We start from the raw sequence: 26,919 nt of genomic DNA, 5'->3' as shown, positions 1-26,919 counted from the left end.
AGCGAGGCGGACGAAGTTTGTTATATATCTTAATTAGATATATCCGAGTACACTTAGATATATTGTATCTTAAACAAATTACACCTAATTTTGAATCCATGTATTCCGAGCTACACGTATCTGGATGTATCTGGACACACCAAAAATTTATATAATAGGTAATTTTATAAACTAAAATATATCTAAATAATCAATTCCTAAACTAATAAAATTTATATAAATTTCTCTTCTACTATTTTTTTTTTTTAAATTATAGTTGTTAAGTATTTTGCGGCATTGGATTTGGTAGTACAAAGAAAATATTTTCCTGTAAAATCAAATCTAATGCATGGCTATAAATTTTGAAATTCATAAATTTGTGGAGCAAAAATTCAAAAACACAATCATTCAATTTTTATATTTTCAGGTTGAGGACAAATAGTCCAAAATATATCAACATAGTCACTGAGGATGTGAGTGTTAATTTCTCCGATCATTTAATATTTAACTGGACATGATTTTCTTTAAAAAAAAGAAGAAGAATATTTATAAATTTATTATCTAAAATAAATCATAACATTACTCATGTTCCATATTAAAAGTTGGTCATTTTATTAAAAATGTATGACATAAATTATTTAATTACTTACTTAATCAAAATAAATCAAAATTAATTAATTTTTATTTAGTTTTAGAAGCCTAAACAAATTTAGAAGTTCCAAAATTTCTTTTTCAAATGTTTTATTAATTAGTTTAGATCTATTCAAATGATATCTATTCATATACCCTATGCTATTAAGCATTATAAATTATCTCATCAATATGAATAAAAGGTAAATCATTAAAATCAAATATTTTATTTATGATTTTCAAGCACGGTATAAAAACTGTTATAATTAATATAGAACGGAGGAAGTAATTTCTCTGATTGTACGTAGGAATGTCAAATGAGCTAATTGATTAGACTGAGTTAGTAAAATTAGTAGATAATTATCCATGAGTTGGATCAAAATGAGCTAAATGATGGGTAAAAAAAGGCAAGAGCCGATGCTTAGTTCCGGTTAGATGTGGAACTAGGTTTTCAAGCTTATGAATTTTAAATTATAATTTTTTAAGTAACTGAGTTTTAAATTAATTATTTATACATATTCAACGGATTTTAAAGACAAACATAAATTTAAACTAAAGCTATTGAATTTGACTGAATCTTGTAGACGACACTCTAGCTCCTCCCTTTGTTCCTTATACGAGTTTATCCGAACTCAGTAACTTTTGACCTAGGACTTATATATTGGAATATATCTAGCGTATGACGATAAAAAAAAACAAAGAATGTTATGTTGGCTAGATATTCATAAGAGTTAATGTTTTGTGCACCGACAATGTAGAAAATTCAAAATACTGGTCTTGTTGACATGAAAACGTTCTATCCCATATCGATTGTTATGTATATGAGTCAAAAGGAACAAAAACATCGTCCTGAGAGGATACCTCAACAACAACATACTCAGTGAAATTCCACAAGTGGGTTTGAGGAGGGTAGAGTGTACACAGGACTTACGGCCCCGACTAAATGAAAATAAAGAATTTATTTTCGAAAGACCTCAGCTCAAGTAACACATATAAACAAAAGAAAGGAAGACTAAATAAATACTAGAGGACAATATAAAAAAATCGTAACAACGACAAAATAATGAGATAACCAAAGCGGGCTTCAAGGAAATGAACAGGCAGATAGTTAACATGATCATGAGATTAAAGTACAGAATTACATCTACTTATTAGTTATTTAGATTCATCTTCCCGTCTTAAATATATATATATATATATGTGTGTGTGTAAAATAAAAACTACAGTATATACTACTCCTCAATCATTAATAAGTTGTAGTTGGAATTTTGTGATACAAAATGAAATTCATGTCTACTTTTACTAAACAACCAAACATTCAACTTCGAGAACGAACATCTAGATGTACACCTCAACTCTGTTATCATTACAGTGTGGACACCCAACGCTGACATAACACATATAAACGAAAGGTGTGTGATACAACCCTCCTCGATCATTGTGTCTTGTAGTCATAGTTTTTGAAGGTTGGGTAGTCTATGAATTCTTGATAATGAATCGTATGTCAGAGCGAGCCCTTGCAACGTCAGTTTCTTCGAGCTCGAAAGGAAGTCATGTGTATATTCATCCAATGAATGCAAACTATAAGCAAATAAATTAAAAATATTTCCCCTTGTTATTTACAGAATTTTATTTTATATTGAAAAATTATAGGATTTTTTTTTTTTTACTTTTATGATACAATAAAACTAAATTTTATCATTTTCATTTTTAAAAAAAAGACTAAAATTTTTACTGCATATTGAATTATTAGGTAGAGTACTATTTACTCATGAAAATATGAGTAAATGTGGGTAAACTAATATTTTATCCAATTCATTTCTTAAAAACTCTATTTTTACCAATATCAAATATAAACGGCTCAAATTTTACCCAACACGTCCATTTGTCACCCCTATTCTTAAGCCATTCCAAACATGTTGTACTTAGGCCACCAATAAAGGCCCGATTCTCATGATCTAATACAAGATTTGATTAACTACAGTAAATGATTTAATACATAGAGTTTAAGTTATATCAGTAAGATTAAATCATCGATTCTTATAGATAGGAACAATTCACTATTGACTTAGAATGCATGAATGATTATTGCTCCAAAATATAAAGATTATATTCATCATCTAAGTTACATAAAGCACCAAACATACTTAAAAGAATATATTAATTATGTGAATGAATAAAAAATTTAAATATTATAATCAAACATACCAATGATTTGTTATCTTCCCCTTCTGTTTGTCATTTTCTTTTCCTCTTTCCATCCTCACTAATCAAAGCCAAAGTAGTTCAAAATTATAATCCCTTCCTTTCAACTTCTCAAGTGAAAATTTTTACATAAAACTAAGAATGAAGGAAAATTAAAGGTGTAAGTAAGAATTTTTTCTTTTCCAGTTGAGAGTTGTAAAGGTACTGTTAAAGATAAGTGCACTAATAATATTGTTAAGTAACGTGAAATGAATAAAAATACCCTTCGTTTATAATTTGGCATAAATTCATCTTTAAAGTTATATCGAAAAATTAGTTACACGCTTAAACTATTGAGTCGATCTATTATACACTAATACTATTCAAAAGTGAATTTAATACCACTCTCGAAGCTGACATGGAAATAAAATTAAATAAAAAATAAAAAAGGCGCGTTTGAGTAAAAAAAAAAATGACAAATTTATTCCCACCCCAAACTTCTCCTTCACCTTACGCTACCTTTCTTCTTCCTCCATTTTTTTCTTTTCACAAACACTATTTCCATATCATATTCGTCAGGTCAAGAACGGATTATCTCATTTATTTTTTGTGTCTTTTTGTTGATTGTGAGCATTTGAAATAAAAAAAAAATTAAGATCTATCTTTTTTTTGTGTAAAAAGTTTTTGGATTTATGCACAAAATATAATTTTTAATCTATGTTCATAGATCCTTTTTCTCTCTTATTAAAATTCTCTCTAAATTTATTTCAAAATCAGTAATAAAAAATCAAGAACTAATTTTTCAATTGTCTGACTAAAATCTACAATTAAAATATTGCAACTTTTCACAATTCTCCTCTTTGAGCTTAATTGAAATTTGTATATTGTGATAATTTTTTGTTGTGTGTTTGGTAATGGGTGAAAGATTAGTGGTGGTATGATTTTTAATTTCGATAATAACAATGAAATTCGTGATTTTGATGTAGATGGTGAATTTATGATTATGATTGTGATGAATTTCAATGATAGTGATATGGTTCTAATGGTTAATTAGTTAAATTTATGATGTTTGTTATCGAATTTTTATGATGACAATGACTGTGAGAAGATTCCGATGGTGAATTTGATTATGGGTGGTGAAATCTATGGTGGGGGAGAAGTGAATTTGATGATAATAGCAACAGTTATACTTCCTCCGTTTCAAAAAGAATGTTCCTATTTCCTTTTTAGTTTGTTTCAAAAAGAATGTCCCCTTTCTTTTTTTGACAACACTCTAATTTTAACTTTCCACGTGGCAGGTTTAAGACTACAAGATTAAATGACGTTTTGGTACATTTGACATAACTTTAATTTAGAACCACAAGATTAAAAAGTCTTCTTTATTTTCTTAAATTCCGTTTCAAGTCAAACTAGGTCATCCTTTTTGAAATGGAGGGAGTAGTAATTTAATGGTGGGTTTGATGGTGTGTAGGGAAGAAGAAGAAATTGGGTGACATGATTTTTTTTTAAAAAAAATATGACATTATTGATGTGGCAGTAACATGGTGATGACGTGACGCGAGTGTGAAACACTTTCTCATCATGTGACTGGTTGTATGTGTGTTAGGGTTGAAAAAAATTCACTTTTAAGTAATGCAGGCGTGTAATACGTCACACAATAGTATAAGCGTGTAAGTGACTTTTCGTGATAAGTTTAGAGGGAATTTATGTCTTTTGCCTTAATTTTTGTCACATATATAATATCATCATAGCATATCGATCTTTAGTTTTCATTTATATAACGATACAAAAATTATAATAAAATAAAAATATTTTTAAAAAAATTTGAAGTAGGATAAACATTAACTAATTTTAGAAAATATTATTAGAAAAAATATGTTTTAAGAAGAAAATAAATGATATATTTGATTGGAAGGACATTTTTGATCCATTAAATAACAATAAGAGGCGTTTATGGACAAAAGTAATGAGAAAAATACATTTTTGGACTAAATTATAAACTAATGATATTTTTTTTATTTCACATAGTAAAGGGTGTTTCACCTATGGAATTTGTTTCTCCTGCTTTCATTAGAAAAATCATTACTTTATTTTTATAAATTAAAAACTCAATTTTCTAAAAAAAAATTGACCAGTCAATTTTTTATATATATAGATTTCAAAAAATTGTGTATGAGAAGTGCTGGGAGGTATTGAGAATTGTACTATTGGTACTAGAAAGAAGAAATAATTAATCAGGCTACTTTAGAGTAAAGTCATCTTTTTTATATTTTCTTTTTAGGGTGTGTTTGGTATGAAGAAAAATATTTGAAAAATCAAGGGAAAAAGACATAGATATCCTTATAATTGCATGAAAAGTCATTTACAACACCAACAATTATAAACATATTTTATCGTGTGTATAAGTTAAGCACCTTTAGGGGCGGTAATTTCAGTCCATGTTAATAAAATGAGCTTATTTTGTCCATAATCACTCATATTTTAATTGGTTAAATATGAGTTTCAAACTATTTTAAGAGTTTCTATGAATATAGTCAAAATAAGTTAAATATAGGCATCTATTTGATCCATATTACATTACTTATTTTCAGTTTTACTTTCACTTTCGAACTTAATTGAAAAACAGATTATTATTTTTTTTTAATTTGAAAAACACACACAAAATTAGGAGTTGATTGGTGGAAGGCTGAAGGGGGGGGGGGGTAAATTCTTTTTTATTTTATTTTAAAAATAAGAAAAAATTAGAGGTAGATTGGTGGAAAATTGGGGGAGGGGGTAAAAAAACTTTTTCTTGCAAAAATAATTTTTTTTAAAAAAATAAAAATAAAAAAAATTTAGGAGTAGGTTGGTGGAAGGTGGAGGGGAGCAGGGGGTTAATTTTTTTATTTTTCCAAAAACAGTTTTTTTATTAGTTATAATTTAATTGAAGTTATATGCACTGATAAAGTCAATATTTTTTTTTATGTTACTTTATCGTTTTTTCTATCGTCTTACAAAGATGAATTAAATTATTTGTATTCACCTTATAAGTGACCTGACTGTATAAATATTCACTAAAACTCTTTTTTGTTTCTTCTTTCATATAGGTATTGGAATAATATCAATACCCTATGCACTTTCCCAAGGAGGATGGTTATGTTTGATGCTACTTCTTTTAGTAGCAATTATATGTTGTTACACAGGAATACTTTTGCAAAAATGCATGAGTGTTTCACCATCAATTAAGACATACCCTGATATTGGTGAATTTGCTTTTGGTAACAAAGGAAGAATATTGATATCCATTTTCTTATATCTTGAACTATACTTTGTTGCAATTGAATTCCTCATATTAGAAGGTGACAATTTGCAAAAATTATTCCCAAATGCAAAAATTCATGTTGGTTGTGTTAAAATTGTTGGAAGGGAAGTATTTGTTTTATTAGTTGCTATTATCATATTGCCAACAACATGGTTGAAAAGTTTAGGTTTATTGGCTTATGTTTCGATTGGTGGAGTTTTGGCTTCAATTGTTTTGGTTTTTTCAATATTTTGGGTTGGTGCAATGGATGGTATTGGATTTGAAGAAAAAGGTGTGATTTGGAGATGGGATGGATTGATAAGTGCAATAAGTATGTATACATTTTGTTATTGTGGTCATGCTGTGTTCCCAACAATATGCAATTCCATGAAGGATAGAAGCCAATTTCCCAAGGTAAATATATGTATTACTTCGGTTTCAGTTTACGTGGTACTAGTTGATTTGATATAAATCTTAAAAAAGGAATTTTTTTGAAGTTGTGGTTGTATATCGTTTCATTAAAGGTGTAAAATATTGCTTTTCTGTTATAGAAAGATCGATGAAATCTCTTTTGAGAAAAAATTATATAAAAATAAGTCATAAAATGAGACGGAGGAAGTATAACTCCCACACCACATAGAAAATAATTCTAACACTTGAAAGTTGAAGAGAAGTACTCCAAACCATAAAAATAGACAGAACAATACAATAAAATATTTTTGTTCAGTATTTGTTTGAATATAAAGTTGACAAATGACATAAATAATATGTCTAATTATTAAAAAAATGACATTTCATATTTACTCATAATAAATTATAAATACCTATTCTACAGCCTACATGTAATATTATACACATTTTATTTAATCATCGTGCGTATATATAACTTAAATCTTTTTTTTTTTTTTGGTCAAAACAGGTTTTATTTGTGTGCTTTATAGTAAGCACCATAACCTATGGATCAATGGCAACTATAGGGTACTTAATGTATGGACAGAATTTAATGTCACAAATAACATTAAATCTCCCAACGGGGAAAATTAGTTCAAAAATCGCGATATATACGACACTTGTTAATCCAATAACAAAGTATGCTCTTGTCGTCTCTCCAATTGCAACGGCTATTGAAGATAAATTACCTTTACGAAAGAGTAAATTTATCGTAAGCTACTTCATCAGAACAATTTTAGTCATCAGCACGGTCACTGTTGCGTTAACCGTTCCATTCTTTGGATATGTAATGTGTAGGGGTGACGAATAATAGTCCTGAATCATTAATTAATTATAAGTTTGTCATTGTAACTTTGTGATACTAATTGAAATTCATGTCTAGTTATATGATCCCTTTTCATTCATTTACAAGTTAAAACACCCTATTCTACTTCCTTTTACATCTCGTCATGATCACTATGTCTCGTGAACACGTGAAATAAGCACACATACAATAACTTAATTAAGGAATATGTTTGGAAGAAGGCATACATACATACATAATTACATACATATATCATCTGATCTCTGCAAAAGAATATATATTGTGTAATATTGGAAAAAACATAACATGACATTTCTAAAATTCGTATTCATACTCACATTATTAAGACCCCCAATCGTAGAATTGTACGTGAAGCTTGTCTACTCCGTTTATTTCTTCAACATATTCCTTAATTTTGAACAACGACTCTTTAAGCTGAGGGCTGAACTGTACAGTGATAAACTTTAATGACGCAATATCTCCAAAACTGTCTGGGATTTCCATAAGCTTATGACATGAATCTATAAATAGTTTCTCGAGCACGGGAAAGGATTTCTCTGCATCAACCTTCCATTTTATATCACTAAAGTACGTAGTCTTGTGAATTGTTTTTTTATATTGTCCAATTCTCAAGATCAAGAAGCCGTCCTATTTGGAAATTATGTTTATTGTTATGATTTTGATTTTTGGTTCTTCAGTTACCCTATCTAGAACTTACACTTCTTTGAAAAAATATTATTAGTCATGTGTAGGGGCGACGAATAATAGTCTTAAATCATTAATTAATTATAAGTTTGTCATTATAACTTTGTGATACTAATTGAAATTCATGTGTAGTTATATGTTCTCTTTTCATTCATTTACAAGTTAAAACACCCTATTCTACTTACTTTTACATCTCGTCATGATCACTATGTCTCGTGAACACCTGACACAAACATGACACATATAGTACGTATGGAAGGTGTCTAGATGATCAAAATTTGTAAGTTAGAGTGTTCAATTGACACAGGAGAGACGATCAGGCAATTTCAAAGTCAGACTTGTTTCATGTTTTATTGTAACTGAAAGTAGCAATCTAATAATACATCAGATGGACAAGCATACAATATCTCATCCGTTATAATAAAGAACACACACAATATCTCTTCCGTTATAACAAAAAATAAGCACACATACAATAACTTAATTAAGGAATATGTTTGGAAGAAGGAATGCATACGTACATATATCATCTGATCATATATATTGTGTAATATTGGAAAAACATAACATAACATTTCTAAAATTCGTATTCATACTCACATTATTAAGGCCCCGGATCGTTGAATTCTACGTGAAGCTTGTCTTCTCCGGTCATTTCTTCAACATATTCCTTAATTTTGAACAACGACTCTTTAAGCTGAGGGCTTAACCGTACATTGATAAACTTTAATGACGCAATATCTCCAAAACTGTCTGGGATCTCGATAAGCTTATCACATGTACATATTAATAGTTTCTCGAGCACGGGAAAGGATTTCTCTGCATCAACCTTCCATTCTGAAAATGACAAATCTACCAATTCTAGAGATTTGAGATCTTGGAAAATGACATGATCATCCATGTTCCATTTAGAAAATATCAGACGAGACAATTTTAGAGATTTGAGATTCTGGAAAACGACATGATCTTCCATGTTCCATTCTTTGTCCTCCTCGATGATTGTGTATTGTAGAGTTAGTTCTTCAAGGTTGGGTAGTCTAGCAATACTTGAAAGTATATCGGATGTCACAGTGAACCATTCCAACTTCAGCTTCTTCAAGCTCAAAGGGAAGTCATGTGTATATTCAGGTAATGAATTCTGAGGAAAAGCAGATAAATTGAGGACATCCAATCTTGGAAAACATATCTTCTCTGGTATTTGTTTTTTGATAAGGACTTGAAGGTTTTTAAGATTAGGAAACCTTTTGAAAATATCCTCCGTGTCTTCTGAACCAAGAAGGTAGAGATTATGTAATGTTGTCAAATTTTCTAACCTTAAATCCTCATCTAACACAGTGATGACCGGATCAAACACGGCACCCCAAGTCATCTGCACAACTCGTAGCTTTGCGAGACTCCAAAAACAAGGCGATAGTATTATGCAAATGTCGTTATACACCACCAGAGTTTCTAGATTGCAGAGGTTTGAAAATGACGGAGGGAGAACGTTTGTCTTCATCTCAATTTTTAAGTACTTCAAATGAACGAGCATACCGATTTCATTCAGCAAAGAATCTGGCAATGTTACGCTGCCCAAATCCAAACTTTTGAGAAGCCTCAAGTGTTTTAGGTGATTCTCGTAGGAAAAACAAAGACTGGTCACGCCAAAGTCCTTCAGAGAGAGGAGGTGTTTAACAGACGGAATCTTCTGTTCTGGATCAAACACCGGGCGATACTCATCCAAAGAATATACATCTGTATAATAAAAGATAATTCCACGTGGCATAAGATCCGAAGAAGACGGAGCTTTTGAACGTCCTATGAAGTGAAACAACTTTTCCTTTCTACATTTTATATCACAAAAGTCATGCACAAGATCATGAATTTTGATAATAGAATCATCGAAAGGTATTACCAAACTACACGAAATTAACTCATCCACTACTTCTTCTGCACTTTTCATCTCAAGTCCTTGAAAAATCAACAAATCTTCCAACTCAGACATCCTTATATCTTCGTCCTTTGGATAAGTTGCAAGGCAAACCAAACACGGCTTTACGTCATCTGACAAATGGTAATAACTTAATTGTATAGCCTTCACCACTTCCTCTTCATCCTTAAAAATAGAGGAACTCAAACTATGGAGAACTTCAAGCCACAAAGTCTCTTTCTTTTCCTTCCTAGAAAGGACTCCACCGATTAGGTCAAGTACTAAAGGAAGACCACCACACTTTTTAGCTATCCTTTTCCCAACATCCATTAGTTCATCAGGGCAGCCTTCTTCCCCGAATACCCTTTTCTTTAATAACTCCCGACTTTCTTCTGATCTTAGCAATCGAAGATAAAGAGGATCACTGTGGCATTTTCCATGCAAAGCAACTTCCTTTTTCCGACTTGTTAAAATCACTCTGCTTCCTTTATGAAATTCAGGTAAAGGTCTCATTAGCTCATCCAATGTCTCAGTATCCCACATGTCATCCATGACAATAAGGTACCGCTTTCCACAGAGCTGTTTCCACAGCTTATCAGCAACGCCATCATCTATGTCCTTCTCACTGAATCTTTCTTTCAAACCAATAACTTGATTGAAAATTTTCTGCAACAACTTTTTCTCATTACGTTCCTGGTCGACTGTGCACCAAGCACAAACGTCGAAATGATCAACAATGGCCTTATGATTATACACTCTGTAAGCCAAAGTAGTTTTTCCAATCCCTGGCATGCCAACTATGGAAATGACATCTATCTCAGCTGGTCCGCTGGTGAGCTTCCTAATTATCCACTCTGTCTCCTCCTCAAAACCTACAATTATTTTACCAACTGTACTCGATGAGTTTCTTTCAACCGGCTTGTTGGGAGCATTTGCAACAATTCTCTTGGGGATCTTCTCTTGCACCTCTTTTTTGACAAGTTTGATCTTTTCTATGGTATCAGGAAGTATTAAGATAAGCTGCAATAGACCATGATCTCGGGCAAGAATTGAGTTAAAGGCATGTTCCGCCTCATAAGCTGTGTCTAGAACACAAGTCCAAAGATCTCTATGCAACTCTTGCTCAACATACCCAAACAACGATCTTATGATTTCCAGGTCTTCTTTCACCTGCTTAATTTCTTCTTTAATCAAGGAAACTGAAGAAGCATTGGATTTGACCAAGTCTCCTAAGTTTGTGAGTAGAAGAGTCATGAAGAGCGGTCCATCACTCATGGGGAAGCGGAGCTGAGGCGAGTCTGCACGGGCTTTCAAGAAAACATTCTTGAGATTTTCCTTCAGGAGTTCAATATTTTCCAGCATGTTTAGATTTGAACCACTTGCTTCATTCATATTCTCTTCTAAGTTGCGAAATAGAATGAATAACTCCTTGGTAAGTTCTCTAAGACGTGCCAACAGAACAAATAGTTTGTCATGACGAATAACGTCTTTGAGCTCATCAGTAAGAATAATCAATAGGAACTCTATCATGACATGAATGTTACACGTAGAAGCGCTAGGAGTAACAGCATTAATAATCATGTGCTCTTGTAGATAAATCAAAGATTCTCTAAGAATGTCCGGAGAGGCTTCTAGGAGCTGCTTGATGGAACGTACAACTTCTTCCGAGTTTGAACCTTTCAAATTTGTAAAACATATGTGCATAACCTCTAGTTCAACAGGAATAACATCCACAAGTAGATTAGCTGCTAGCTTGGAGTTAAGTCGAGTGACTTCTGATTTATCGAAATCGTGAAGTGTACAATCACCCAAAAAAGTAAAACAGAAGTTTACTATTCTCAGAGCCATAAGTTGAAGATGAGGTAAGACATATTCAATTGTGTCATACTTAAAGCAACCATTTACTTTCAACCTATGAAAATCTCTTAAATTGCCAAACACATTCTGAAGAAGCTCATAATGAGTCATTGATGGGAAAATCAAGTCAGAACAACACCTTAGACATTGGAGATATATGAGGATGGCATCTAAAAGTTCAACCAAACGATCCTCGGTCATGGTTGGTTCAGCATAGCTATGTGAGCTAATATAACTTATGATATTCTCCAAGAGGCGAGGAACATCATGATACATTATATTCACCAGCATGTCTTCTCCACTTGGATGAAACAGTGACTGAACCAAATCATGAATCTCATTTGATATGCAGGACATTTCGTCATTACTACTTGCCAAAAACAATGAGTAGTAAAGATGACAAAATGCGGACACAAATGTCAGCTCCAATGTCAAATTTTCAATTTTATGTGTGTTAAGAGAAGTTTGAATACGCCCATTATTTAACCTCTCTATGAAATCTAGAAGATTAACTATGTCCTCGCAAAGTACAACAGATGACACCTGCCAAAACACCAATGTTGTTTCAAATTATGTTGATACATAAAGGGAGGGAACAACTGATCATTGAGGTGTGAAACTCGCGAAAACGTGATAGTTCAGGTATACTATTGATTATTAACTCTAAATTTTAATTTTACATTACATGAACAGGCAACTATCACAAATGCACCAATAGTTAAGCTAAATGTTTGATCTGTTATGCCTCAAGTCTTAAAGTAAAAAAAGACTGTCTGATGCACTAAGCTCTCTCATTGTTTACGCGCTATCTCTTTAAACAAAAGCTCTTTATTTCCCAGTTTGCAATTCTGAACACGTTCTACTTAGGCCGCCAAGGCACGGTACTCAAGATCTAATACAGAGTTTAATTATATTCATTTATTTTTTATGATCACGGAGTCTAGGCCAACTTACACGCACCTCGACAAGTTTCACGGGATACCTGTCATCTCCCACCAACAACACATACCAAACAACTGTGGCCACCAAGGCTAGGAAAAATGGAAAAACTCACCTAGTATTTTATTGTCTCCGTTGAGTTTTGGACCTAACACCTCAGGTTAATTCTCATGAACCACCCTTACATTCATTTTGCCTTGCTATATTTTTGTGATTTATATTCACCATCTAAGTTACATAAATTAAAGCAACAAACATACTTACAAGAATATATTAATTATGTGAATGAAAAATAAATTAAAAATTATATGCAACATACCCCTTTTGTTTGTCCTTCGTTTTCTTTTCCTCTTCCCATTCTCACTAATCAAGCCAAAGTAAATTAAAAAGAAAAAAAATCTTTCCTTTCAACTTCTCAAGAGAAACAATTTAATTACATCAAACAATCTTTTCTTTTTCAATAGAGAGTTGTTAAAGTAAGCCCACTAATAATGTCTCACTAAGTGGGGTTCCTATTGGGTCATTTGCACTTTTGAATATTTTTTTTTAAGGAGGATAAGTATATATTTTCGTATCATAATACTTTATAAATATATCGAGATATAATTTATGTTGCTAAAAAACTTATATTTTAACCTTTAACAGCCCATTTAAAAGTCAAAACATGCAATTTTATGATTCCTATTTGGTCTGAGCAGTGAGGTGTTACTCTCTTCGTTTCAAAATAAGCGGTGATTTAAAATATCACTTGCAGAACTATTGTTTCTCCTGCTTTCATTAAAAAAATCATTTTCCTTATTTTTATCAATCAAAAACTCAGTTTTCTAAAGAAAAAAAAATTGACCAATCAAATATTATAAAAAATTGATATATTTCAAAAAAGAAAAATGTGTATGAGAAGTGCTTAAAGGAATTAAGAATTGGAGTATTATTGGTAGTAGAAAGAAGAAATAATTAGACCTTGAGAATTGGACAATATAAAAAAACAATTCACAAGACTACGTACTTTAGACTAAAGTCATATTTTTATATTTTCTTTTTAGTCTCATGGTCAAAAGTTACACACTATCATCTTATATTGTTTAATCAAGGTGAAAAGACACAAAATACCCCTATTATGGCATGTAAAGTCATTTACACACGAATACTCTATTACGTAAAGTGTTTAATATAGATTTTTGACATGACATTAACTTACAAAATGATCATCTAAACACCTTTAAAAATTATATGTCATGCATTAAGCATCAAATGTCTGAGATACATAAGGAGGATGAGTTGAGACAGCTTATACAATTATTTTTAGAATAATATTTTCTTTTCCTACCGCAAATGAACATCCAATTGGAATCAGATAGGGAAGTTCACAAACCAAAAAAATAAATAAATTTATAGGTAATCTCAAAACAAGTGGAATGCAAAATATTATATTTTTCACAAGTGATTACAAAGACTCGAAGATTTGACAATTAATTAACAAAGACTAGAGTAATTTTTTAAATCTTCTTGGGCCTTTCAAGTTTGTCTTTGGGCTTTGTCCAAGTAATTATTTCAACTGATTTTGTCAACTTCAAGGTATCATTATTGAAGAATATTGGGTGTTCATACTTTCTTCTTTACAAATTAAAATTTTCTAGACATTTTTGGTGTTAATTAGCAGAGTAATTTTTCAGATTTTGAGAATTGCAAACATGGATATAGGAAAAGAAAATGAAGGAGAAATAGAGAGATTAGGAAGCAACTCATTGGTATGTTAGTTTCTAGTACCTCGATTAGTATATTGTTTTGTTGTAGTTTTTGTTCAATTACTATCTGCTAATTTTGTTATTGTTGTTTCTTGTATCTTCATTACTACTTCCTTTTTGGGATTGTTTTTCTTAAGCCGAGGATCGATGAGAAACAGTTTATGTACCTTTAAGGTAGGGGGGTAAGGTTTGTATATGCTCTAGATCCGACTTTGTGGGACTATATGTTGTTATGTTGTTGTTGTATTGACTTGGATGATTATTTATTTTGTTTATCTTGCTATTCTGCTATCATTATTTTTTATTCCCGCCTTGCTTTGATTACATCCAGAGTAAAAAGACTTTTGAAACTTGTAATCTTAGATCCATCCTGTGTTTCATATCTGTATGTGGTTGTTGCTTACTAGTATGTTTTATTTGAAACAATATCTTTGCGTACACACCAATTTTTGGGATTACGCTAGGTATGTTGTTGTCTTTATGTTTAAGTTAAGTACAGGACAAACACTTAGCTTATGTGCCCTCTACGTTTTACGTTAGTTGCCTTTTAAATTAGAGTGAATTTTATCATGGCAAATTTGTGGCACTGAAGATTTTGATAGATATTATATTGCTGAGTGAATAGATCATCATTTGATATACATTTGGTCTATTAGCAGGTATCATCTGCTCTACTTCGCGAGGACATTGTCGATCTTAAGGATTTCATACAAGGGTTAAAGAATGAACAAGATCAAGTTGAAGAGCTGAAATTTTTGTTGGCATGTTTACAGCTATGTTATTACATTTCCGATGCTGAAATGTCCTGCATATCATATGAGGTTCATGATCTGGTTCAATCACTTTTTCATCAGAGTAGTGGAGATGACATGATGGTTAAATTAACGGATCATGTCGTTCCTCGCCTCCTTGAAAACATCACAAGTTTTAAAATCTCAGATCATCATCATTCTGCTGCCATGAATGAGGATCAGTTGGATGAACTTTTGGACGTGCTCCTCGTGAATCTCCATAACCTACCCAAGGTTCGTGCTGAGTTGATTTCCCCTTCAATTACTCAATATGAGCTTCTTAAGAATGTGTTTGGAAATTTACGAGATTTCCATAGGTTGAAAGTAAATGGTTGTGTTCATGAGTTTGAGACAATCGAATATGTCTTACCGCAGTTTCAACTTATGGCGGAGAGAGTTGGACACTTCTGTTTTGTACTTTTGTCTTATCATATTGATAAAACAGATGAAGTCAATTCCATGCTGGTCCATCTACTTTTGAAGATAATTCCGGTTTCACTGGATGCTATGCACCTATGTTGTACAAATTTGAAAGCTTCAAAGTCGGAAGAAGTTGGATTTTTCATCAAGCACCTCCTAGAAGCCTCTCCGGACATTCTTAGAGAATCTCTGCTTCATCTACAAGAGCACATGGTGATTAATGCTCTTACTCCTAGAGCTTCAACATGTAACATTCATGTCATGATAGAGTTCCTATTGATTATTCTTACTGATGGGCTCAAGGCCGTTATTCGTCATGACAAATTGTTTGTTCTCTTGGCACGTGTTATACAACTTACCAAGGAGGTATTTGTTTTTTTCCGTAACTTAGAAGAGAACATGAATGAAGCAAGTGGTTCAAATCTAAACTTGCTGGAAAACATTGAACTCCTGAAGGTTGATCTCAAGAATGATTTCTTAAAAGCTCGTGCAGACTCGTCTCAGCTCCCCTTCCCCATGAGTGATGGTCCGCTCTTCATGACTCTTCTGCTCACAAACTTAAAAGACTTGGCCTATTCCAATGCTTATTCAGTTTCTTTGATAAAAGAAGAAATTAAGCAGGTGAAACAAGACCTGGAAATCATAAGATCGTTGTTCGCTTATGCTGAGCAAGAGTTGCATAAAGATCTTTGGACTCGTGTTTTAGATGTGGCACATGAGGCGGAACATGTCTTTAACTCAATTCTTGCCCGAGATAATGGTCTAGTTCAGCTTTTCTTCATGCTTCCTGATACCGTAGAAAAGATCAAGCTTGTCAAAAAAGAGGTGCAAGAGAAGCTCCCCAAGAGCAGCAGCATTATTGTTGCAAATGCTCCCAAAAATCCGGTTGAAAGAAACTCATCGAGTACAGTTGGTAAAATAATCGTAGGTTATGAGGAGGAGACAGAGTGGATAATTAGGAAGCTCACCAGTGGACCAGCTGAGTTAGATGTCATTTCCATAGTCGGCATGCCAGGGATTGGAAAAACTACTTTGGCTTACAGATTGTATAATCATAAGTCCATTGTTGATCATTACGATGTTTGTGCTTGGTGCACAGTCGACCAGGAACGTAATGAGAAAAAGTTGTTGCAGAAAATTTTCAATCAAGTTAAAGGTTTGGAAGAAAGATCCAGTGAGAATGACATAGATGATGACGTTGCTGATAAGCTGCGGAGACGACTATGTGGACAAAGGTACCTTATTGTCTTGGATGACATGTGGGATACTGCGACATTGGATGAACTAATGAGACCTTTTCCTGAATTTCATAAAGGAAGCAGAGTGATTTTAACAAGTCGGAAAAAGGAAGTTGCTTTGCATGGAAAATGCCACACTGATCCTCTTTATCTTCGATTGCTAAGATCAGAAGAAAGTTGGGAGTTATCAGAGAAAAAGGTATTCGGAGAAGGACGTTGCCCAGATGAACTAGAGGATGTCGAAAAAAGGATAGCTCGAAAGTGTGATGGTCTTCCTTTAGTAGTTGATCTAATCGGTGGAGTCATTTCAAGGAAGGAAAAGAAAGAGGCTTTGTGGGCTGAGGTTCTGAATGATTTGAGTTCCTCTATTTTTAAGGATGAAGAGAAAGTGTTGAAGGTTATACAATTAAGTTATGACCATTTGTCAGATCACGTGAAGCCGTGTTTGGTTTATCTTGCAACTTATCCAAAGGACAAAGATATAAGGATGTCTGAGTTGAAAGATTTGTGGATTTCTCAAGGACTTGAGATGAGAAGTGCAGAAGAAGTAGTGGATGAGTTAATTTCAAGTAGTTTGGTGATACCTTTCGATGATTCTATTTTCAAAATTCATGATCTTGTGCATGACTTTTGTTATATAAAATCTAGAAAGGAAAAGTTGTTTCACTTCATAGGAAGTTCAAAACCTCCGTATTCCTCTTCTTCTTTGGATCTTATGCCACGTGGAGTTATCATTCGTGGTGATACAGATCTCTTTGATTTCGATGAATGTTTTGCTCCATTTGATCCAGAAATGAAGAATCCTTATGTTAAACACCTCCTCTCTCTGAAGGTCGATGATGTAACTCTTCACAGAAAAAGTAGCCTAAAACACTTGAGGCTTCTCAAAAATTTGGATTTGTGCGGCATAAAATTGCCAGATTCTTTGCTGAATGAAATCGGTATGCTCGTTCATTTGAAGTACTTAAAAATTATGATGAAGGCAAAAGTTCTCCCTCCGTCATTTTCAAATCTCTGCAATCTAGAAACTCTCATGGTGAATAACGGGGATCTGTCATGCATGATGCTATCACCTTGTTTTTTCAGTCTCGCAATGCTACGAGTTGTGCAGATGAATTTGGATGCTGTGTTTGATCCGGTCATCACTGTGTTAAATGAGGATTTAAGGTTAGAAAATTTGACAACATTACATAATCTCTACCTTCCCGGTTCAGAAGACATGGAGGATATTTTCAAAAGGTTTCCTAATCTTAAAAACCTTCAAGTCTGTATCAGAGAACAAATACCAGAGAAGATACGTTTTCCAAGATTGGATGTCCTTAATGAACTTGAACAACTCATTTTCTCTAATTCTTCTCGGAATCCATTCGCTGAATATACACATGGCTTCCCTTTGAGCTTGAAGATACTGAAGTTGCAAGGGCTCACTGTGACATCCGATACACTTTCAAGACTACCCAACCTTGAAGAACTGACTCTAGAACACGGAATCATCGAGGAGGGGAAAGAATGGAACATGGAAGATCATGTCGCTTTCCAGAATCTCAAATCTCTAAAATTGTCTTGTCTGGTATTTTCTAAATGGAACATGGAAGATCATGTCATTTTCCAGGATCTCAAATATTTAAAATTGGAATTTTTGAATTTTTCAGAATGGAAGGTTGATGCAGAGAAATCCTTTTCCGTGCTCGAGAAACTATTTATATGTGGATGTGATAAGCTTATGGAGATCCCAGACAGTTTTGGAGATATTGCGTCATTAAAGTTTATCAATGTACGGTACAACCCTCAGCTTAAAGAGTCGTTGTTCAAAATTAAGGAATATGTAGAAGAAATAAACGGAGAAGACAAGCTTGACGTAGAATTCTACGATTGGGGGTCTTAATAATGTGAGTATGAATACGAATTTTAGAAATGTTATGTTATGTAAAAAACCAATATTACACAATATATATTCTTTTGCAGAGATCAGATGATATAGGTATGTATGTATGTATGCCTTCTTCCAAACATATTCCTTAATTTAAGTTATTGTATGCGTGCTTATAATTAATTAATGATTCAGGACTATTATTTGTCACCACTACACATGATTAATAATATTTTTCAAAGAAGTGTAAGTTCCAGATAGGGTAACTGAAGAACCAAAAATCAAAATCATAACAATAAACATAATTTCCAAATAGGAAGGCTTCTTGATCTTGAGGTAGCATAGGCATGGTAACAATATCGACACGGTAACGCCCAAAAGCGCGCCCGTAAATGTCATGACATATCCATACAATGGAACGGTTAACCATAGGTTATGGTGCTTAATATAAAGCACACAAATAAAACCTGTTTTGACAAAAATATATATATATATATATATATATTTAGGTTATATATACACACGATGATCAAATAAAATATGTTTATAATTATTGGTATAATATGACATATGAATATTTGTTTAAACGCTAAATTTGGTATATAATTAGATCGAGTGCTGAAATTTATCATTAAAGGATTGTTCATGTATTCCGTCTTTCAAAAATGATGTCATATCCTATGTATTAGAAAATAATATTAGGGGTTTTGTTTAATAGGTAAAAAATATAATTTTTGAAATTGTTTTTAATATGAAAGAAGTGATTAACGTATTTATTTTTTTAATAGTTAATACTCCCTTCATCCGGAAAATTGTTTGTCATGTTGCGCTTTCTAAGTCAATTTGACTAATTTTCAAATGTAAATTAGATCACATTAATTTAATATTTTAAACATAAAAATTAGATATTCTAAAACTACATGAAAAGTACTATAAATTACAATTTTTTGCATATTAATATGATGAAAAAATACATCTTAAAATGTTAGTCAAAGTTTTTATAGTTTGATTCTAAATATAGAAATCATGACAAACAATTTTAGACGGAGAGAGTAAGTAAATAAAAATATTATTATTCCATTAAAATGATACTCTATTTATATCAATTTTTCTTGTTTATTAATATCCTCATTTAGATAGTACAATATTAATTTGTGGAGCAAATTAAGTCAAACCCCACATGCAAGAAAGTCACTAAGATTTTTATTCTAACAAAAATTATTAGCTAAACATATACAGGACCCCCCTTTGCTCTATCTAACTTGGCGTGCGCTCCTTCCGGCCCTGCGAGAACATATTCGGACACGCGCGCTACAGCTCTTAGTTCCGTTTGCCGGCCCCACGGCTTATTTCATCTCGATGTTTGAACATTAGTTACTATATGTTATTTTGGTTGTAGTTTATGTTTCTTTACTATTTGTTTTGTTTTGTCGTAGTTTCTGTTCTGTTTCTATCTGTATTGTTTTTGTTTTTATTTTGTTACTATCATTGTAGCTTTTGTTTTGTTATTTTTGTTATTTGTCGATTGTTTCTTGTATTTCCATTACTTCCTTGTCGTGGGACGGCATGCTTTGATTGTTCTTCTTGTATCAGAAAAAGTTAGCCTACACTCTACCTTCTCTAGGTCCTATTTTGTGGTTATGTTGTTGTATTTGACTTAATCTTTATATCCCTCATGTCATGATGGCCTAAGTATAGCGTGGCTGGAATGACTTAAGAACTAGAAAACTAATCAAGAGCTTTCGTTTAGAGAGTTAGTCTGCATACAATAGACTCTTATGGTCCGATCCTTCCTCAAACAATGCGCACATAACGAGAGCTTAGTGATCCCACGCTTTCCTTTTTTTTAAAAAAAAAAAATAAAACTTTAATTTAAGTTGTAACAGGTCAAACACTTAGCCCTTGTGACAGTTGTCTATCGTAATTTAAGAGTAAAATTTGGAGTTAAATAATCAAAACATACATGAACTATCATGTTTTCACAAGTTTCACACCTGATACCTAAACTATTAATTGTTCCGTTTTTTTCTCTATCTATGTATATTAAACAATTTGAAACAGCATTTGGTCTTTTGGCAGGTGGTTCTTCGCAAGGACATTGTCAATCTTGTAGATTTTGTAAAAATCTTAAATGATGTGTAGTTTGTTTTACTACTTCATTATTCTTTTGCGATTTCCTTATTAGTTTCATTTTCCATTGTAACTTTGAATTTAGCGATTATAATATTTGAATGTTCTATTGTGAAATTGGAGTTGTTACACAATTATAGGGGTATCTTGTGTCTTTTTCCCTTGATTAAACAATATAAAGTGATAATGTGTAACTTTTGACCACTAGACTTAAAAAGTAAATATAAAAAAGATGACTTTAGCCTAAAGTAGTCTTGTGAATTGTCTTTTTATATTGTCCATTTCTCAATGTCTAATTATCTCTTCTTTCTAATACCAATAATACTCCAAATTCTCAATTCCTTTAAGCACTGCACTTCTCATACACAACTTTTTGAAATATATCAATTTTTTACAATATATTGGTCATTTTTTTTCTTTTAGAAAAAATGAGTTTTTGATTTATAAAAATAAAGAAAATAACTTTTTTTTTTTAATGAAAGCAGAAGAAACGAGTTCTGCAAGTAACATTCTAAAAGATCATTTATTTTGAAATAGAGGGAATAGGAGTCATAAAATTGCATGTTTTGACTTTAAAATGGGCTGGTCTTTAACTTTTGTCTTTTAAAAATAAAATTTGTACCTAACAATATATAAGTTTCTTAGCAATTAAAACCATATCTCGACATAATTTATAAAATATTATGATATTAAAATAGGGAAAATGATCTGATATACTCTTAAACTTTGTCATTTAGAGCTGATATATCCCTCGTTATAAAAGTGGCTCATATATACCTTTACCGTTATACAAACGGCTCACATATACCTTGTCTTTACAAAATAGCACACATATACCCTTCATTTAACGGAAGTTAAAAAATTAGTTTTAAATTTATATTTATTACTTCTAATTTTTTTAAAAAAAAATTATTTAAGGGTATATATGATTCTTCTATCAAAGTTCAAGGTATATTTTAATTTTTTTCATACATAAATTATTTTTTGACTTCTTTTATTATAATTATTTGAATTTCTTATTCTTGTTTTTATTTTTTCTTTCATTCCTTAGTTTAAAGAATAAAAAATTAAACTACTTTTTTGTGTGTATTGTAATTTAATTTCGTATTCGAAGAAAAAAATTTGATCATCTACAATAAGTTTTACAAGAATATTAGTGAAACATAAATAAATTTGATTATCAAAATAATAATTATAAATTAGTCATTGAAACAAAAAAAAATATGTTTGACGAGGATTAAATTTACTCATATGAGATTATATTTTTTAGAAAAAATAATAAAAATTTAGATTAAAATTATTTTATTTTTTTTTTGTTAGAGGAAAATGGTATATGTGAGCTATTTGTTTACAACTAGTGATATATATGAGCCGCTTTAATAACAAGGAGTATATCAGCTAAATGACAAAGTTGAGGGGTATATCATACCCTTTTCCCTGTGAAAATATAAACTTTTATCTTTCTCAAAAAAACAATTATCCAAAAGTGCAAATGACCAAATAGGAACCCCACTTAGTGAGACTTTACAACTTTAATTTTCTTTCATTCTTTGTTTGATTTAAATTGTTTCTCTTGAGAAGTTGAAATGAATTTATTTTTTTTGAACTTCTTTGGCTTTGATTAGTGAGAATGGAAAGAGGAAAAGAAAATGAAGGACAAACAAAAGGGGAAGATAACAAATCATTGGTATGTTTGATTATACTATTTAATTTTTTTATTCATTCACATAATTCTTGTAAGTATGTTTGTTGCTTTATATAACTTAGATCGTGAATATAATCTTTACTTATAGGGATCGATGATTTAATCTTTATTTATATACGCCACTTGGTAGGAGTAACATTTGTGTACGATCTACCCTCTACGGATCCTACTTTGTTATGTTGTTGTGATTATTTGTCTTGTTTATGTTGCTATTCTGCTATCGTTATTTTTATTTCCGCCCTTGTTTGATTAATAGATCCAGAGTAACATGATAGTATTTTATTAATGAAGTGCTCATAATAGATCTGTTGTGGCACTTTCTGAATGAGTATGAAATTTGTGTGTTGATGAATAGCCTAAGCTCATTGTAGACTTTTTGTTGTTGTTGATAAGAATTATATTATGTTGCTGAATAAATAGATCATCATTTGGTCTTTTAGCAGGTATCATCTGCTGTACTTTGCAAGGACATTGCCGATCTTCAGGATTTCGTAGAGAGGTTAAAGAATGAACAAGATCAAGTTGAAGAGCTGAAATTTTTGTTGGCATGTTTACAGCTATGTTATTACATTTCCGATGCTGAAATGTCCTGCATATCATATGAGGTTCATGATCTGGTTCAATCACTTCTTCATCAGAGTAGTGGAGATGACATGATGGTCAAATTAACAGATCATGTCGTTCCTCGCCTCCTTGAAGATATCACAAGTTTTAAAATCTCAGATCATCATCATTCTGCTTCCATGAATGAGGATCAGTTGGATGAACTTTTGGACGTGCTCCTCGTGAATCTCTATAACCTACCCAAGGTTCGTGTTGAGTTGATTTCCCCGTCAATGACTCAATATGAGCTTCTTCAGAATGTGTTTGGCAATTTAAGAGATTTCCATGCGCTGAAAGTAAATGGTTGTGTTGAGTATGAGACAATCGAATATGTCTTACCGCAGTTTCAACTTACTGCGGAGAGAGTTGGACACTTCTGTTTTGTTCTTTTGTCTTATCATCTTGATAAAACAGATGAAGTCAATTCCATGCTGGTCCATCTACTTTTGAAGATAATTCCGGTTTCACTGGATGTTATGCACATATGTTGTACAAATTTGAAAGGTTCAAACTCAGAAGAAGTTGGATTTTTCATCAAGCAGCTCCTAGAAGCCTCTCCGGACATTCTTAGAGAATCTCTGATTCATCTACAAGAGCACATGCTTATTAATGCTGTTACTCCTAGTGCTTCAACATATAACATTCATGTCATGATAGAGTTCCTATTGATTATTCTTACTGATGGGCTCAAGGCCGTTATTCGTCATGACAAATTGTTTGTTCTCTTGGCACATGTTATACAACTTACCAAGGAGGTATTTGTTTTTTTTCGTAACTTGGAAGAGAACATGAATGAAGAAAGTGGTTCAAATCTAAACTTGCTGGAAAACATTGAACTCCTGAAGGTTGATCTCAAGAATGATTTCTTAAAAGCTCGTGCAGACTTGTCTCCGCTCCCCTTCCCCATGAGTGATGGACCGCTCTTCATGAATCTTCTGCTCACAGACTTAAAAGACTTGGCCTATTCCAATGCGTATTCAGTTTCTTTGATAAACGAAGAAATTAAGCAGGTGAAACAAGACCTCGAAATCATAAGATCGTTGTTCGGTTATGCTGAGCAAGAGTTGATTAAAGATCTTTGGACTCGTGTTCTAGATTTGGCACATGAGGCGCAACATGCCATTAACTCAATTCTTGCCCGAGATCAAGGTCTATTGCAGCTTATTTTCATACTTCCTGATACCATAGAAAAAATCAAGCTTGTCAAAAGAGAGGTACAAGAGAAAATCCCCAAGAGCAGCGGTGTTATTGTTGCAAACGCTCCCAACAAGCCGGTTGAAAGAAACTCATCGAGTACAATTGGTAAAATAATTGTAGGTTTTGAGGAGGAGACAGAGTGGATAATTAGAAAGCTCACCAGCGGATCAGCTGAGATAGATGTCATTTCCATAGTCGGCATGCCTGGGCTTGGAAAAACTACTTTGGCTTACAGAGTGTATAATCATAAGTCCATTGTTGATCATTTCGATGTTTGTGCTTGGTGCACAGTCGACCAGGAACATAATGAGAAAAAGTTGTTGCAGAAAATTTTCAATCAAGTTATTGGTTTGAAAGAAAGATTCAATGAGGATCATGACATAGATGATGACGTTGCTGATAAGCTGCGGAAACGACTATGTGGACAGCGGTACCTTATTGTCTTGGATGACATGTGGGATACTGCAACATTAGATGAGCTAATGAGACCTTTTCCTGAATTTCATAAAGGAAGCAGAGTGATTTTAACAAGTCGGAAAAAGGAAATTGCTCTGCATGGAAAATGCCACAGTGATCCTCTTTATCTTCGATTGCTAAGATCAGAAGAAAGTTGGGAGTTATTAGAGAAAAGGGTATTCGGAGAAGAAGGTTGCCCTGATGAACTAAAGGATGTTGGAAAAAAGATAGCTCGAAGGTGTGGTGGGCTTCCTTTATTAGTTGATCTAATCGGTGGAGTCATTTCAAGGAAGGAAAAGAAAGAGGCTTTGTGGGCTGAAGTTCTGAATGATTTGAGTTCCTCTATTTTTAAGGATGAAGAGGAAGTTGTGAAGGTTATACAATTAAGTTATGACCATTTGTCAGATCACGTAAAGCCGTGTTTTGTTTATCTTGCAAGTTTTCCAAAGGACGAAGATATAAGTATGTCTGAGTTGAAAGATTTGTGGATTTCTCAAGGACTTGAGATGAAAAGTGCAGAAGAAGTAGTGGATGAGTTAATTTCGAGTAGTTTGGTAATACCTTTCGATGATTCTATTTTCAAAATTCATGATCTTGTGCATGACTTTTGTGATATAAAATGTAGAAAGGAAAAGTTGCTTCACTTCATAAGAGGTTCAAAAGCTCCGTCTTCTTCGGATCTTATGACACGTGGAATTATCGTTCATTATAATCATTATGTATATCCTTCGGATGAGTATTTCACGATGTTTGATCCAGAACAGAAGATCCCCTCTGTTAAACACCTCCTCTCTCTGAAGGGCTTTAGCATGACCAGTTTTTGTCTTTCCTACAAGAGTCACCTAAAACACTTTAGGCTTCTCAAAAGTTTGGATTTGTGCGGCGTAACATTGCCAGAATCTTTGCTGAATGAAATCGGTATGCTCGTTCATTTGAAGTACTTAAAAATTTGGATGAAGGCAAAAGTTCTCCCTCCGTCATTTTCAAACCTCTGCAATCTAGAAACTCTGATGGTAAATGCGGATCTGTCATGCATGAGGCTATCACCTTGGTTTTGGAGTCTCGCAAAGCTGCGAGTTGTGGAGATGACTTGGGGTGCTGTGTTTGATCCGGTCATCACTGTGTTAGATGAGGATTTAAGGTTAGAAAATTTGACAACATTACATAAGTTCTACCTTCTTGGTTTAGAAGACACGGAGGATATTTTCAAAAGGTTTCCTAATCTTAAAAACCTTCAAGTCCGTTTCAGAGAACAAATACCAGAGAATATATGTTTTCCAAGATTCGATTTCCTTAATAAACTTGAACAACTCCATTTATTTGTTTTTCCTCAGAATTCATTCCCTGAATATACACGCGGCTTCCCTTTGAGCTTGAAGATACTGAAGTTGAAAGGGTTCGCTGTGACATCCGATACACTTTCAAGACTACCCAACCTTGAAGAACTAAGTCTAGAAGACGCAACCATCGAGGAGGGCAAAGAATGGAACATGGAAGATCATGTCGCTTTCCAGAATCTCAAATCTCTAACATTGTCTCGTCTGATATTTTCTAAATGGAACATGGAAGATCATGTCATTTTCCAGGATCTCAAATATTTAGAATTGGAAGCATTGAATTTTTCAGAATGGAAGGTTGATGCAGAGAAATCCTTTCCCGTGCTCAAGAAACTATTTATAGATTCATGTGATAAGCTTATGGAGATCCCAGACAGTTTTGGAGATATTGCGTCATTAAAGTGTATCAATGTACAGTACAGCTCTCAGCTTAAAGAGTCGATGTTCAAAATTAAGGAATATGTTGAAGAAATGACCGGAGAAGACAAGCTTCACGTAGAATTCTACAATTGGGGGTCTTAATAATGTGAGTATGAATACGAATTTTAGAAATGTTATGTTATATTATACAATATATATGATCAGATGATATATGTATGTATGTGTGTATGTATTCTTCCAAACATATTCCTTAATTAAATTATTGTATACGTGCTTATTTTTCGTTACAACGGATGTGATATTGTGTG

At 32.7% G+C, this 26,919-nt stretch overlaps 4 protein-coding genes across 12 annotated transcripts; 3 read left to right on the top strand and 1 right to left on the bottom strand.

Annotated features, from left to right (window-relative positions):
* Positions 1-5,848: 5,848 nt before the first annotated feature.
* On the top strand, positions 5,849-8,359 carry LOC138348986 (amino acid transporter AVT1I-like; the record flags this gene model as incomplete). Its single annotated transcript, XM_069298614.1, has 2 exons — positions 5,849-6,487; positions 6,993-8,359. Coding segments are annotated over 2 exons (981 nt in total), but the record flags the coding sequence as incomplete, so codon positions are not given.
* A 72-nt stretch (positions 8,360-8,431) lies between these two features.
* On the bottom strand, positions 8,432-13,200 carry LOC101268577 (putative late blight resistance protein homolog R1A-3). Its single transcript, XM_019213859.3, has 2 exons — positions 13,058-13,200; positions 8,432-12,342 (listed from the first exon to the last, which is right to left on the bottom strand). The coding sequence occupies exons 1-2, from the start codon at positions 13,094-13,096 to the stop codon at positions 8,638-8,640; spliced, it is 3,744 nt and encodes a 1,247-aa protein (XP_019069404.2). The 5' UTR covers positions 13,097-13,200; the 3' UTR covers positions 8,432-8,637.
* A 1,014-nt stretch (positions 13,201-14,214) lies between these two features.
* On the top strand, positions 14,215-18,942 carry LOC101268870 (putative late blight resistance protein homolog R1A-3). 5 transcript variants are annotated; one of them, XM_069298539.1, is made up of 4 exons: positions 14,215-14,313; positions 14,412-14,486; positions 15,143-18,502; positions 18,585-18,942. In XM_069298539.1, exons 2-4 carry the CDS (start codon positions 14,430-14,432, stop codon positions 18,693-18,695), a joined length of 3,528 nt encoding a protein of 1,175 aa, XP_069154640.1. In that variant the 5' UTR covers positions 14,215-14,313; positions 14,412-14,429; the 3' UTR covers positions 18,696-18,942. The 5 variants fall into 5 exon arrangements, with proteins under 5 accessions (XP_069154640.1, XP_025887048.2, XP_004240205.2 ...); XM_026031263.2 differs by having other exon boundaries at positions 14,216-14,313; positions 15,140-18,942; XM_004240157.5 differs by having other exon boundaries at positions 14,217-14,313; positions 15,143-18,942.
* Positions 18,943-22,404: 3,462 nt separating this feature from the next.
* LOC101251780 (putative late blight resistance protein homolog R1A-3) lies at positions 22,405-26,901 on the top strand. 5 transcript variants are annotated; one of them, XM_069298535.1, is made up of 4 exons: positions 22,405-22,448; positions 22,558-22,619; positions 23,078-26,034; positions 26,228-26,901. In XM_069298535.1, coding segments are annotated over exons 1-4 (3,057 nt in total). In that variant the 5' UTR covers positions 22,405-22,447; the 3' UTR covers positions 26,265-26,901. The 5 variants fall into 5 exon arrangements, with proteins under 5 accessions (XP_069154636.1, XP_069154634.1, XP_069154637.1 ...); XM_069298536.1 differs by having other exon boundaries at positions 22,413-22,448; positions 23,081-26,034; XM_069298533.1 differs by having other exon boundaries at positions 23,078-26,901.
* The last annotated feature ends 18 nt before the right edge of the window (positions 26,902-26,919 follow it).

The sequence above is a fragment of the Solanum lycopersicum genome, chromosome 5, assembly GCF_036512215.1.
Source record: "Solanum lycopersicum chromosome 5, SLM_r2.1".
Taxonomy (NCBI): domain Eukaryota; kingdom Viridiplantae; phylum Streptophyta; class Magnoliopsida; order Solanales; family Solanaceae; genus Solanum; species Solanum lycopersicum.
Note: the sequence above shows the minus strand (reverse complement) of the source record. Positions and strands in the feature narration are given on the sequence as shown.

Excerpts from the sequence above, each read along its gene's own strand:
- LOC101268577 (XM_019213859.3), bottom strand. The coding sequence starts at position 13,096 with ATGGGAAGAGGAAAAGAAAACGAAGGACAAACAAAAGGG. Across the intron at positions 12,343-13,057 it reads ACGAAGGACAAACAAAAGGG|GTGTCATCTGTTGTACTTTG; the intron begins GTATGTTGCATA and ends GTGTTTTGGCAG.
- LOC101268870 (XM_026031263.2), top strand. The coding sequence starts at position 14,430 with ATGGATATAGGAAAAGAAAATGAAGGAGAAATAGAGAGATTAGGAAGC. Across the intron at positions 14,487-15,139 it reads GATTAGGAAGCAACTCATTG|CAGGTATCATCTGCTCTACT; the intron begins GTATGTTAGTTT and ends TTGGTCTATTAG.
- LOC101251780 (XM_069298533.1), top strand. Across the intron at positions 22,620-23,077 it reads GGGAAGATAACAAATCATTG|CAGGTATCATCTGCTGTACT; the intron begins GTATGTTTGATT and ends TTGGTCTTTTAG.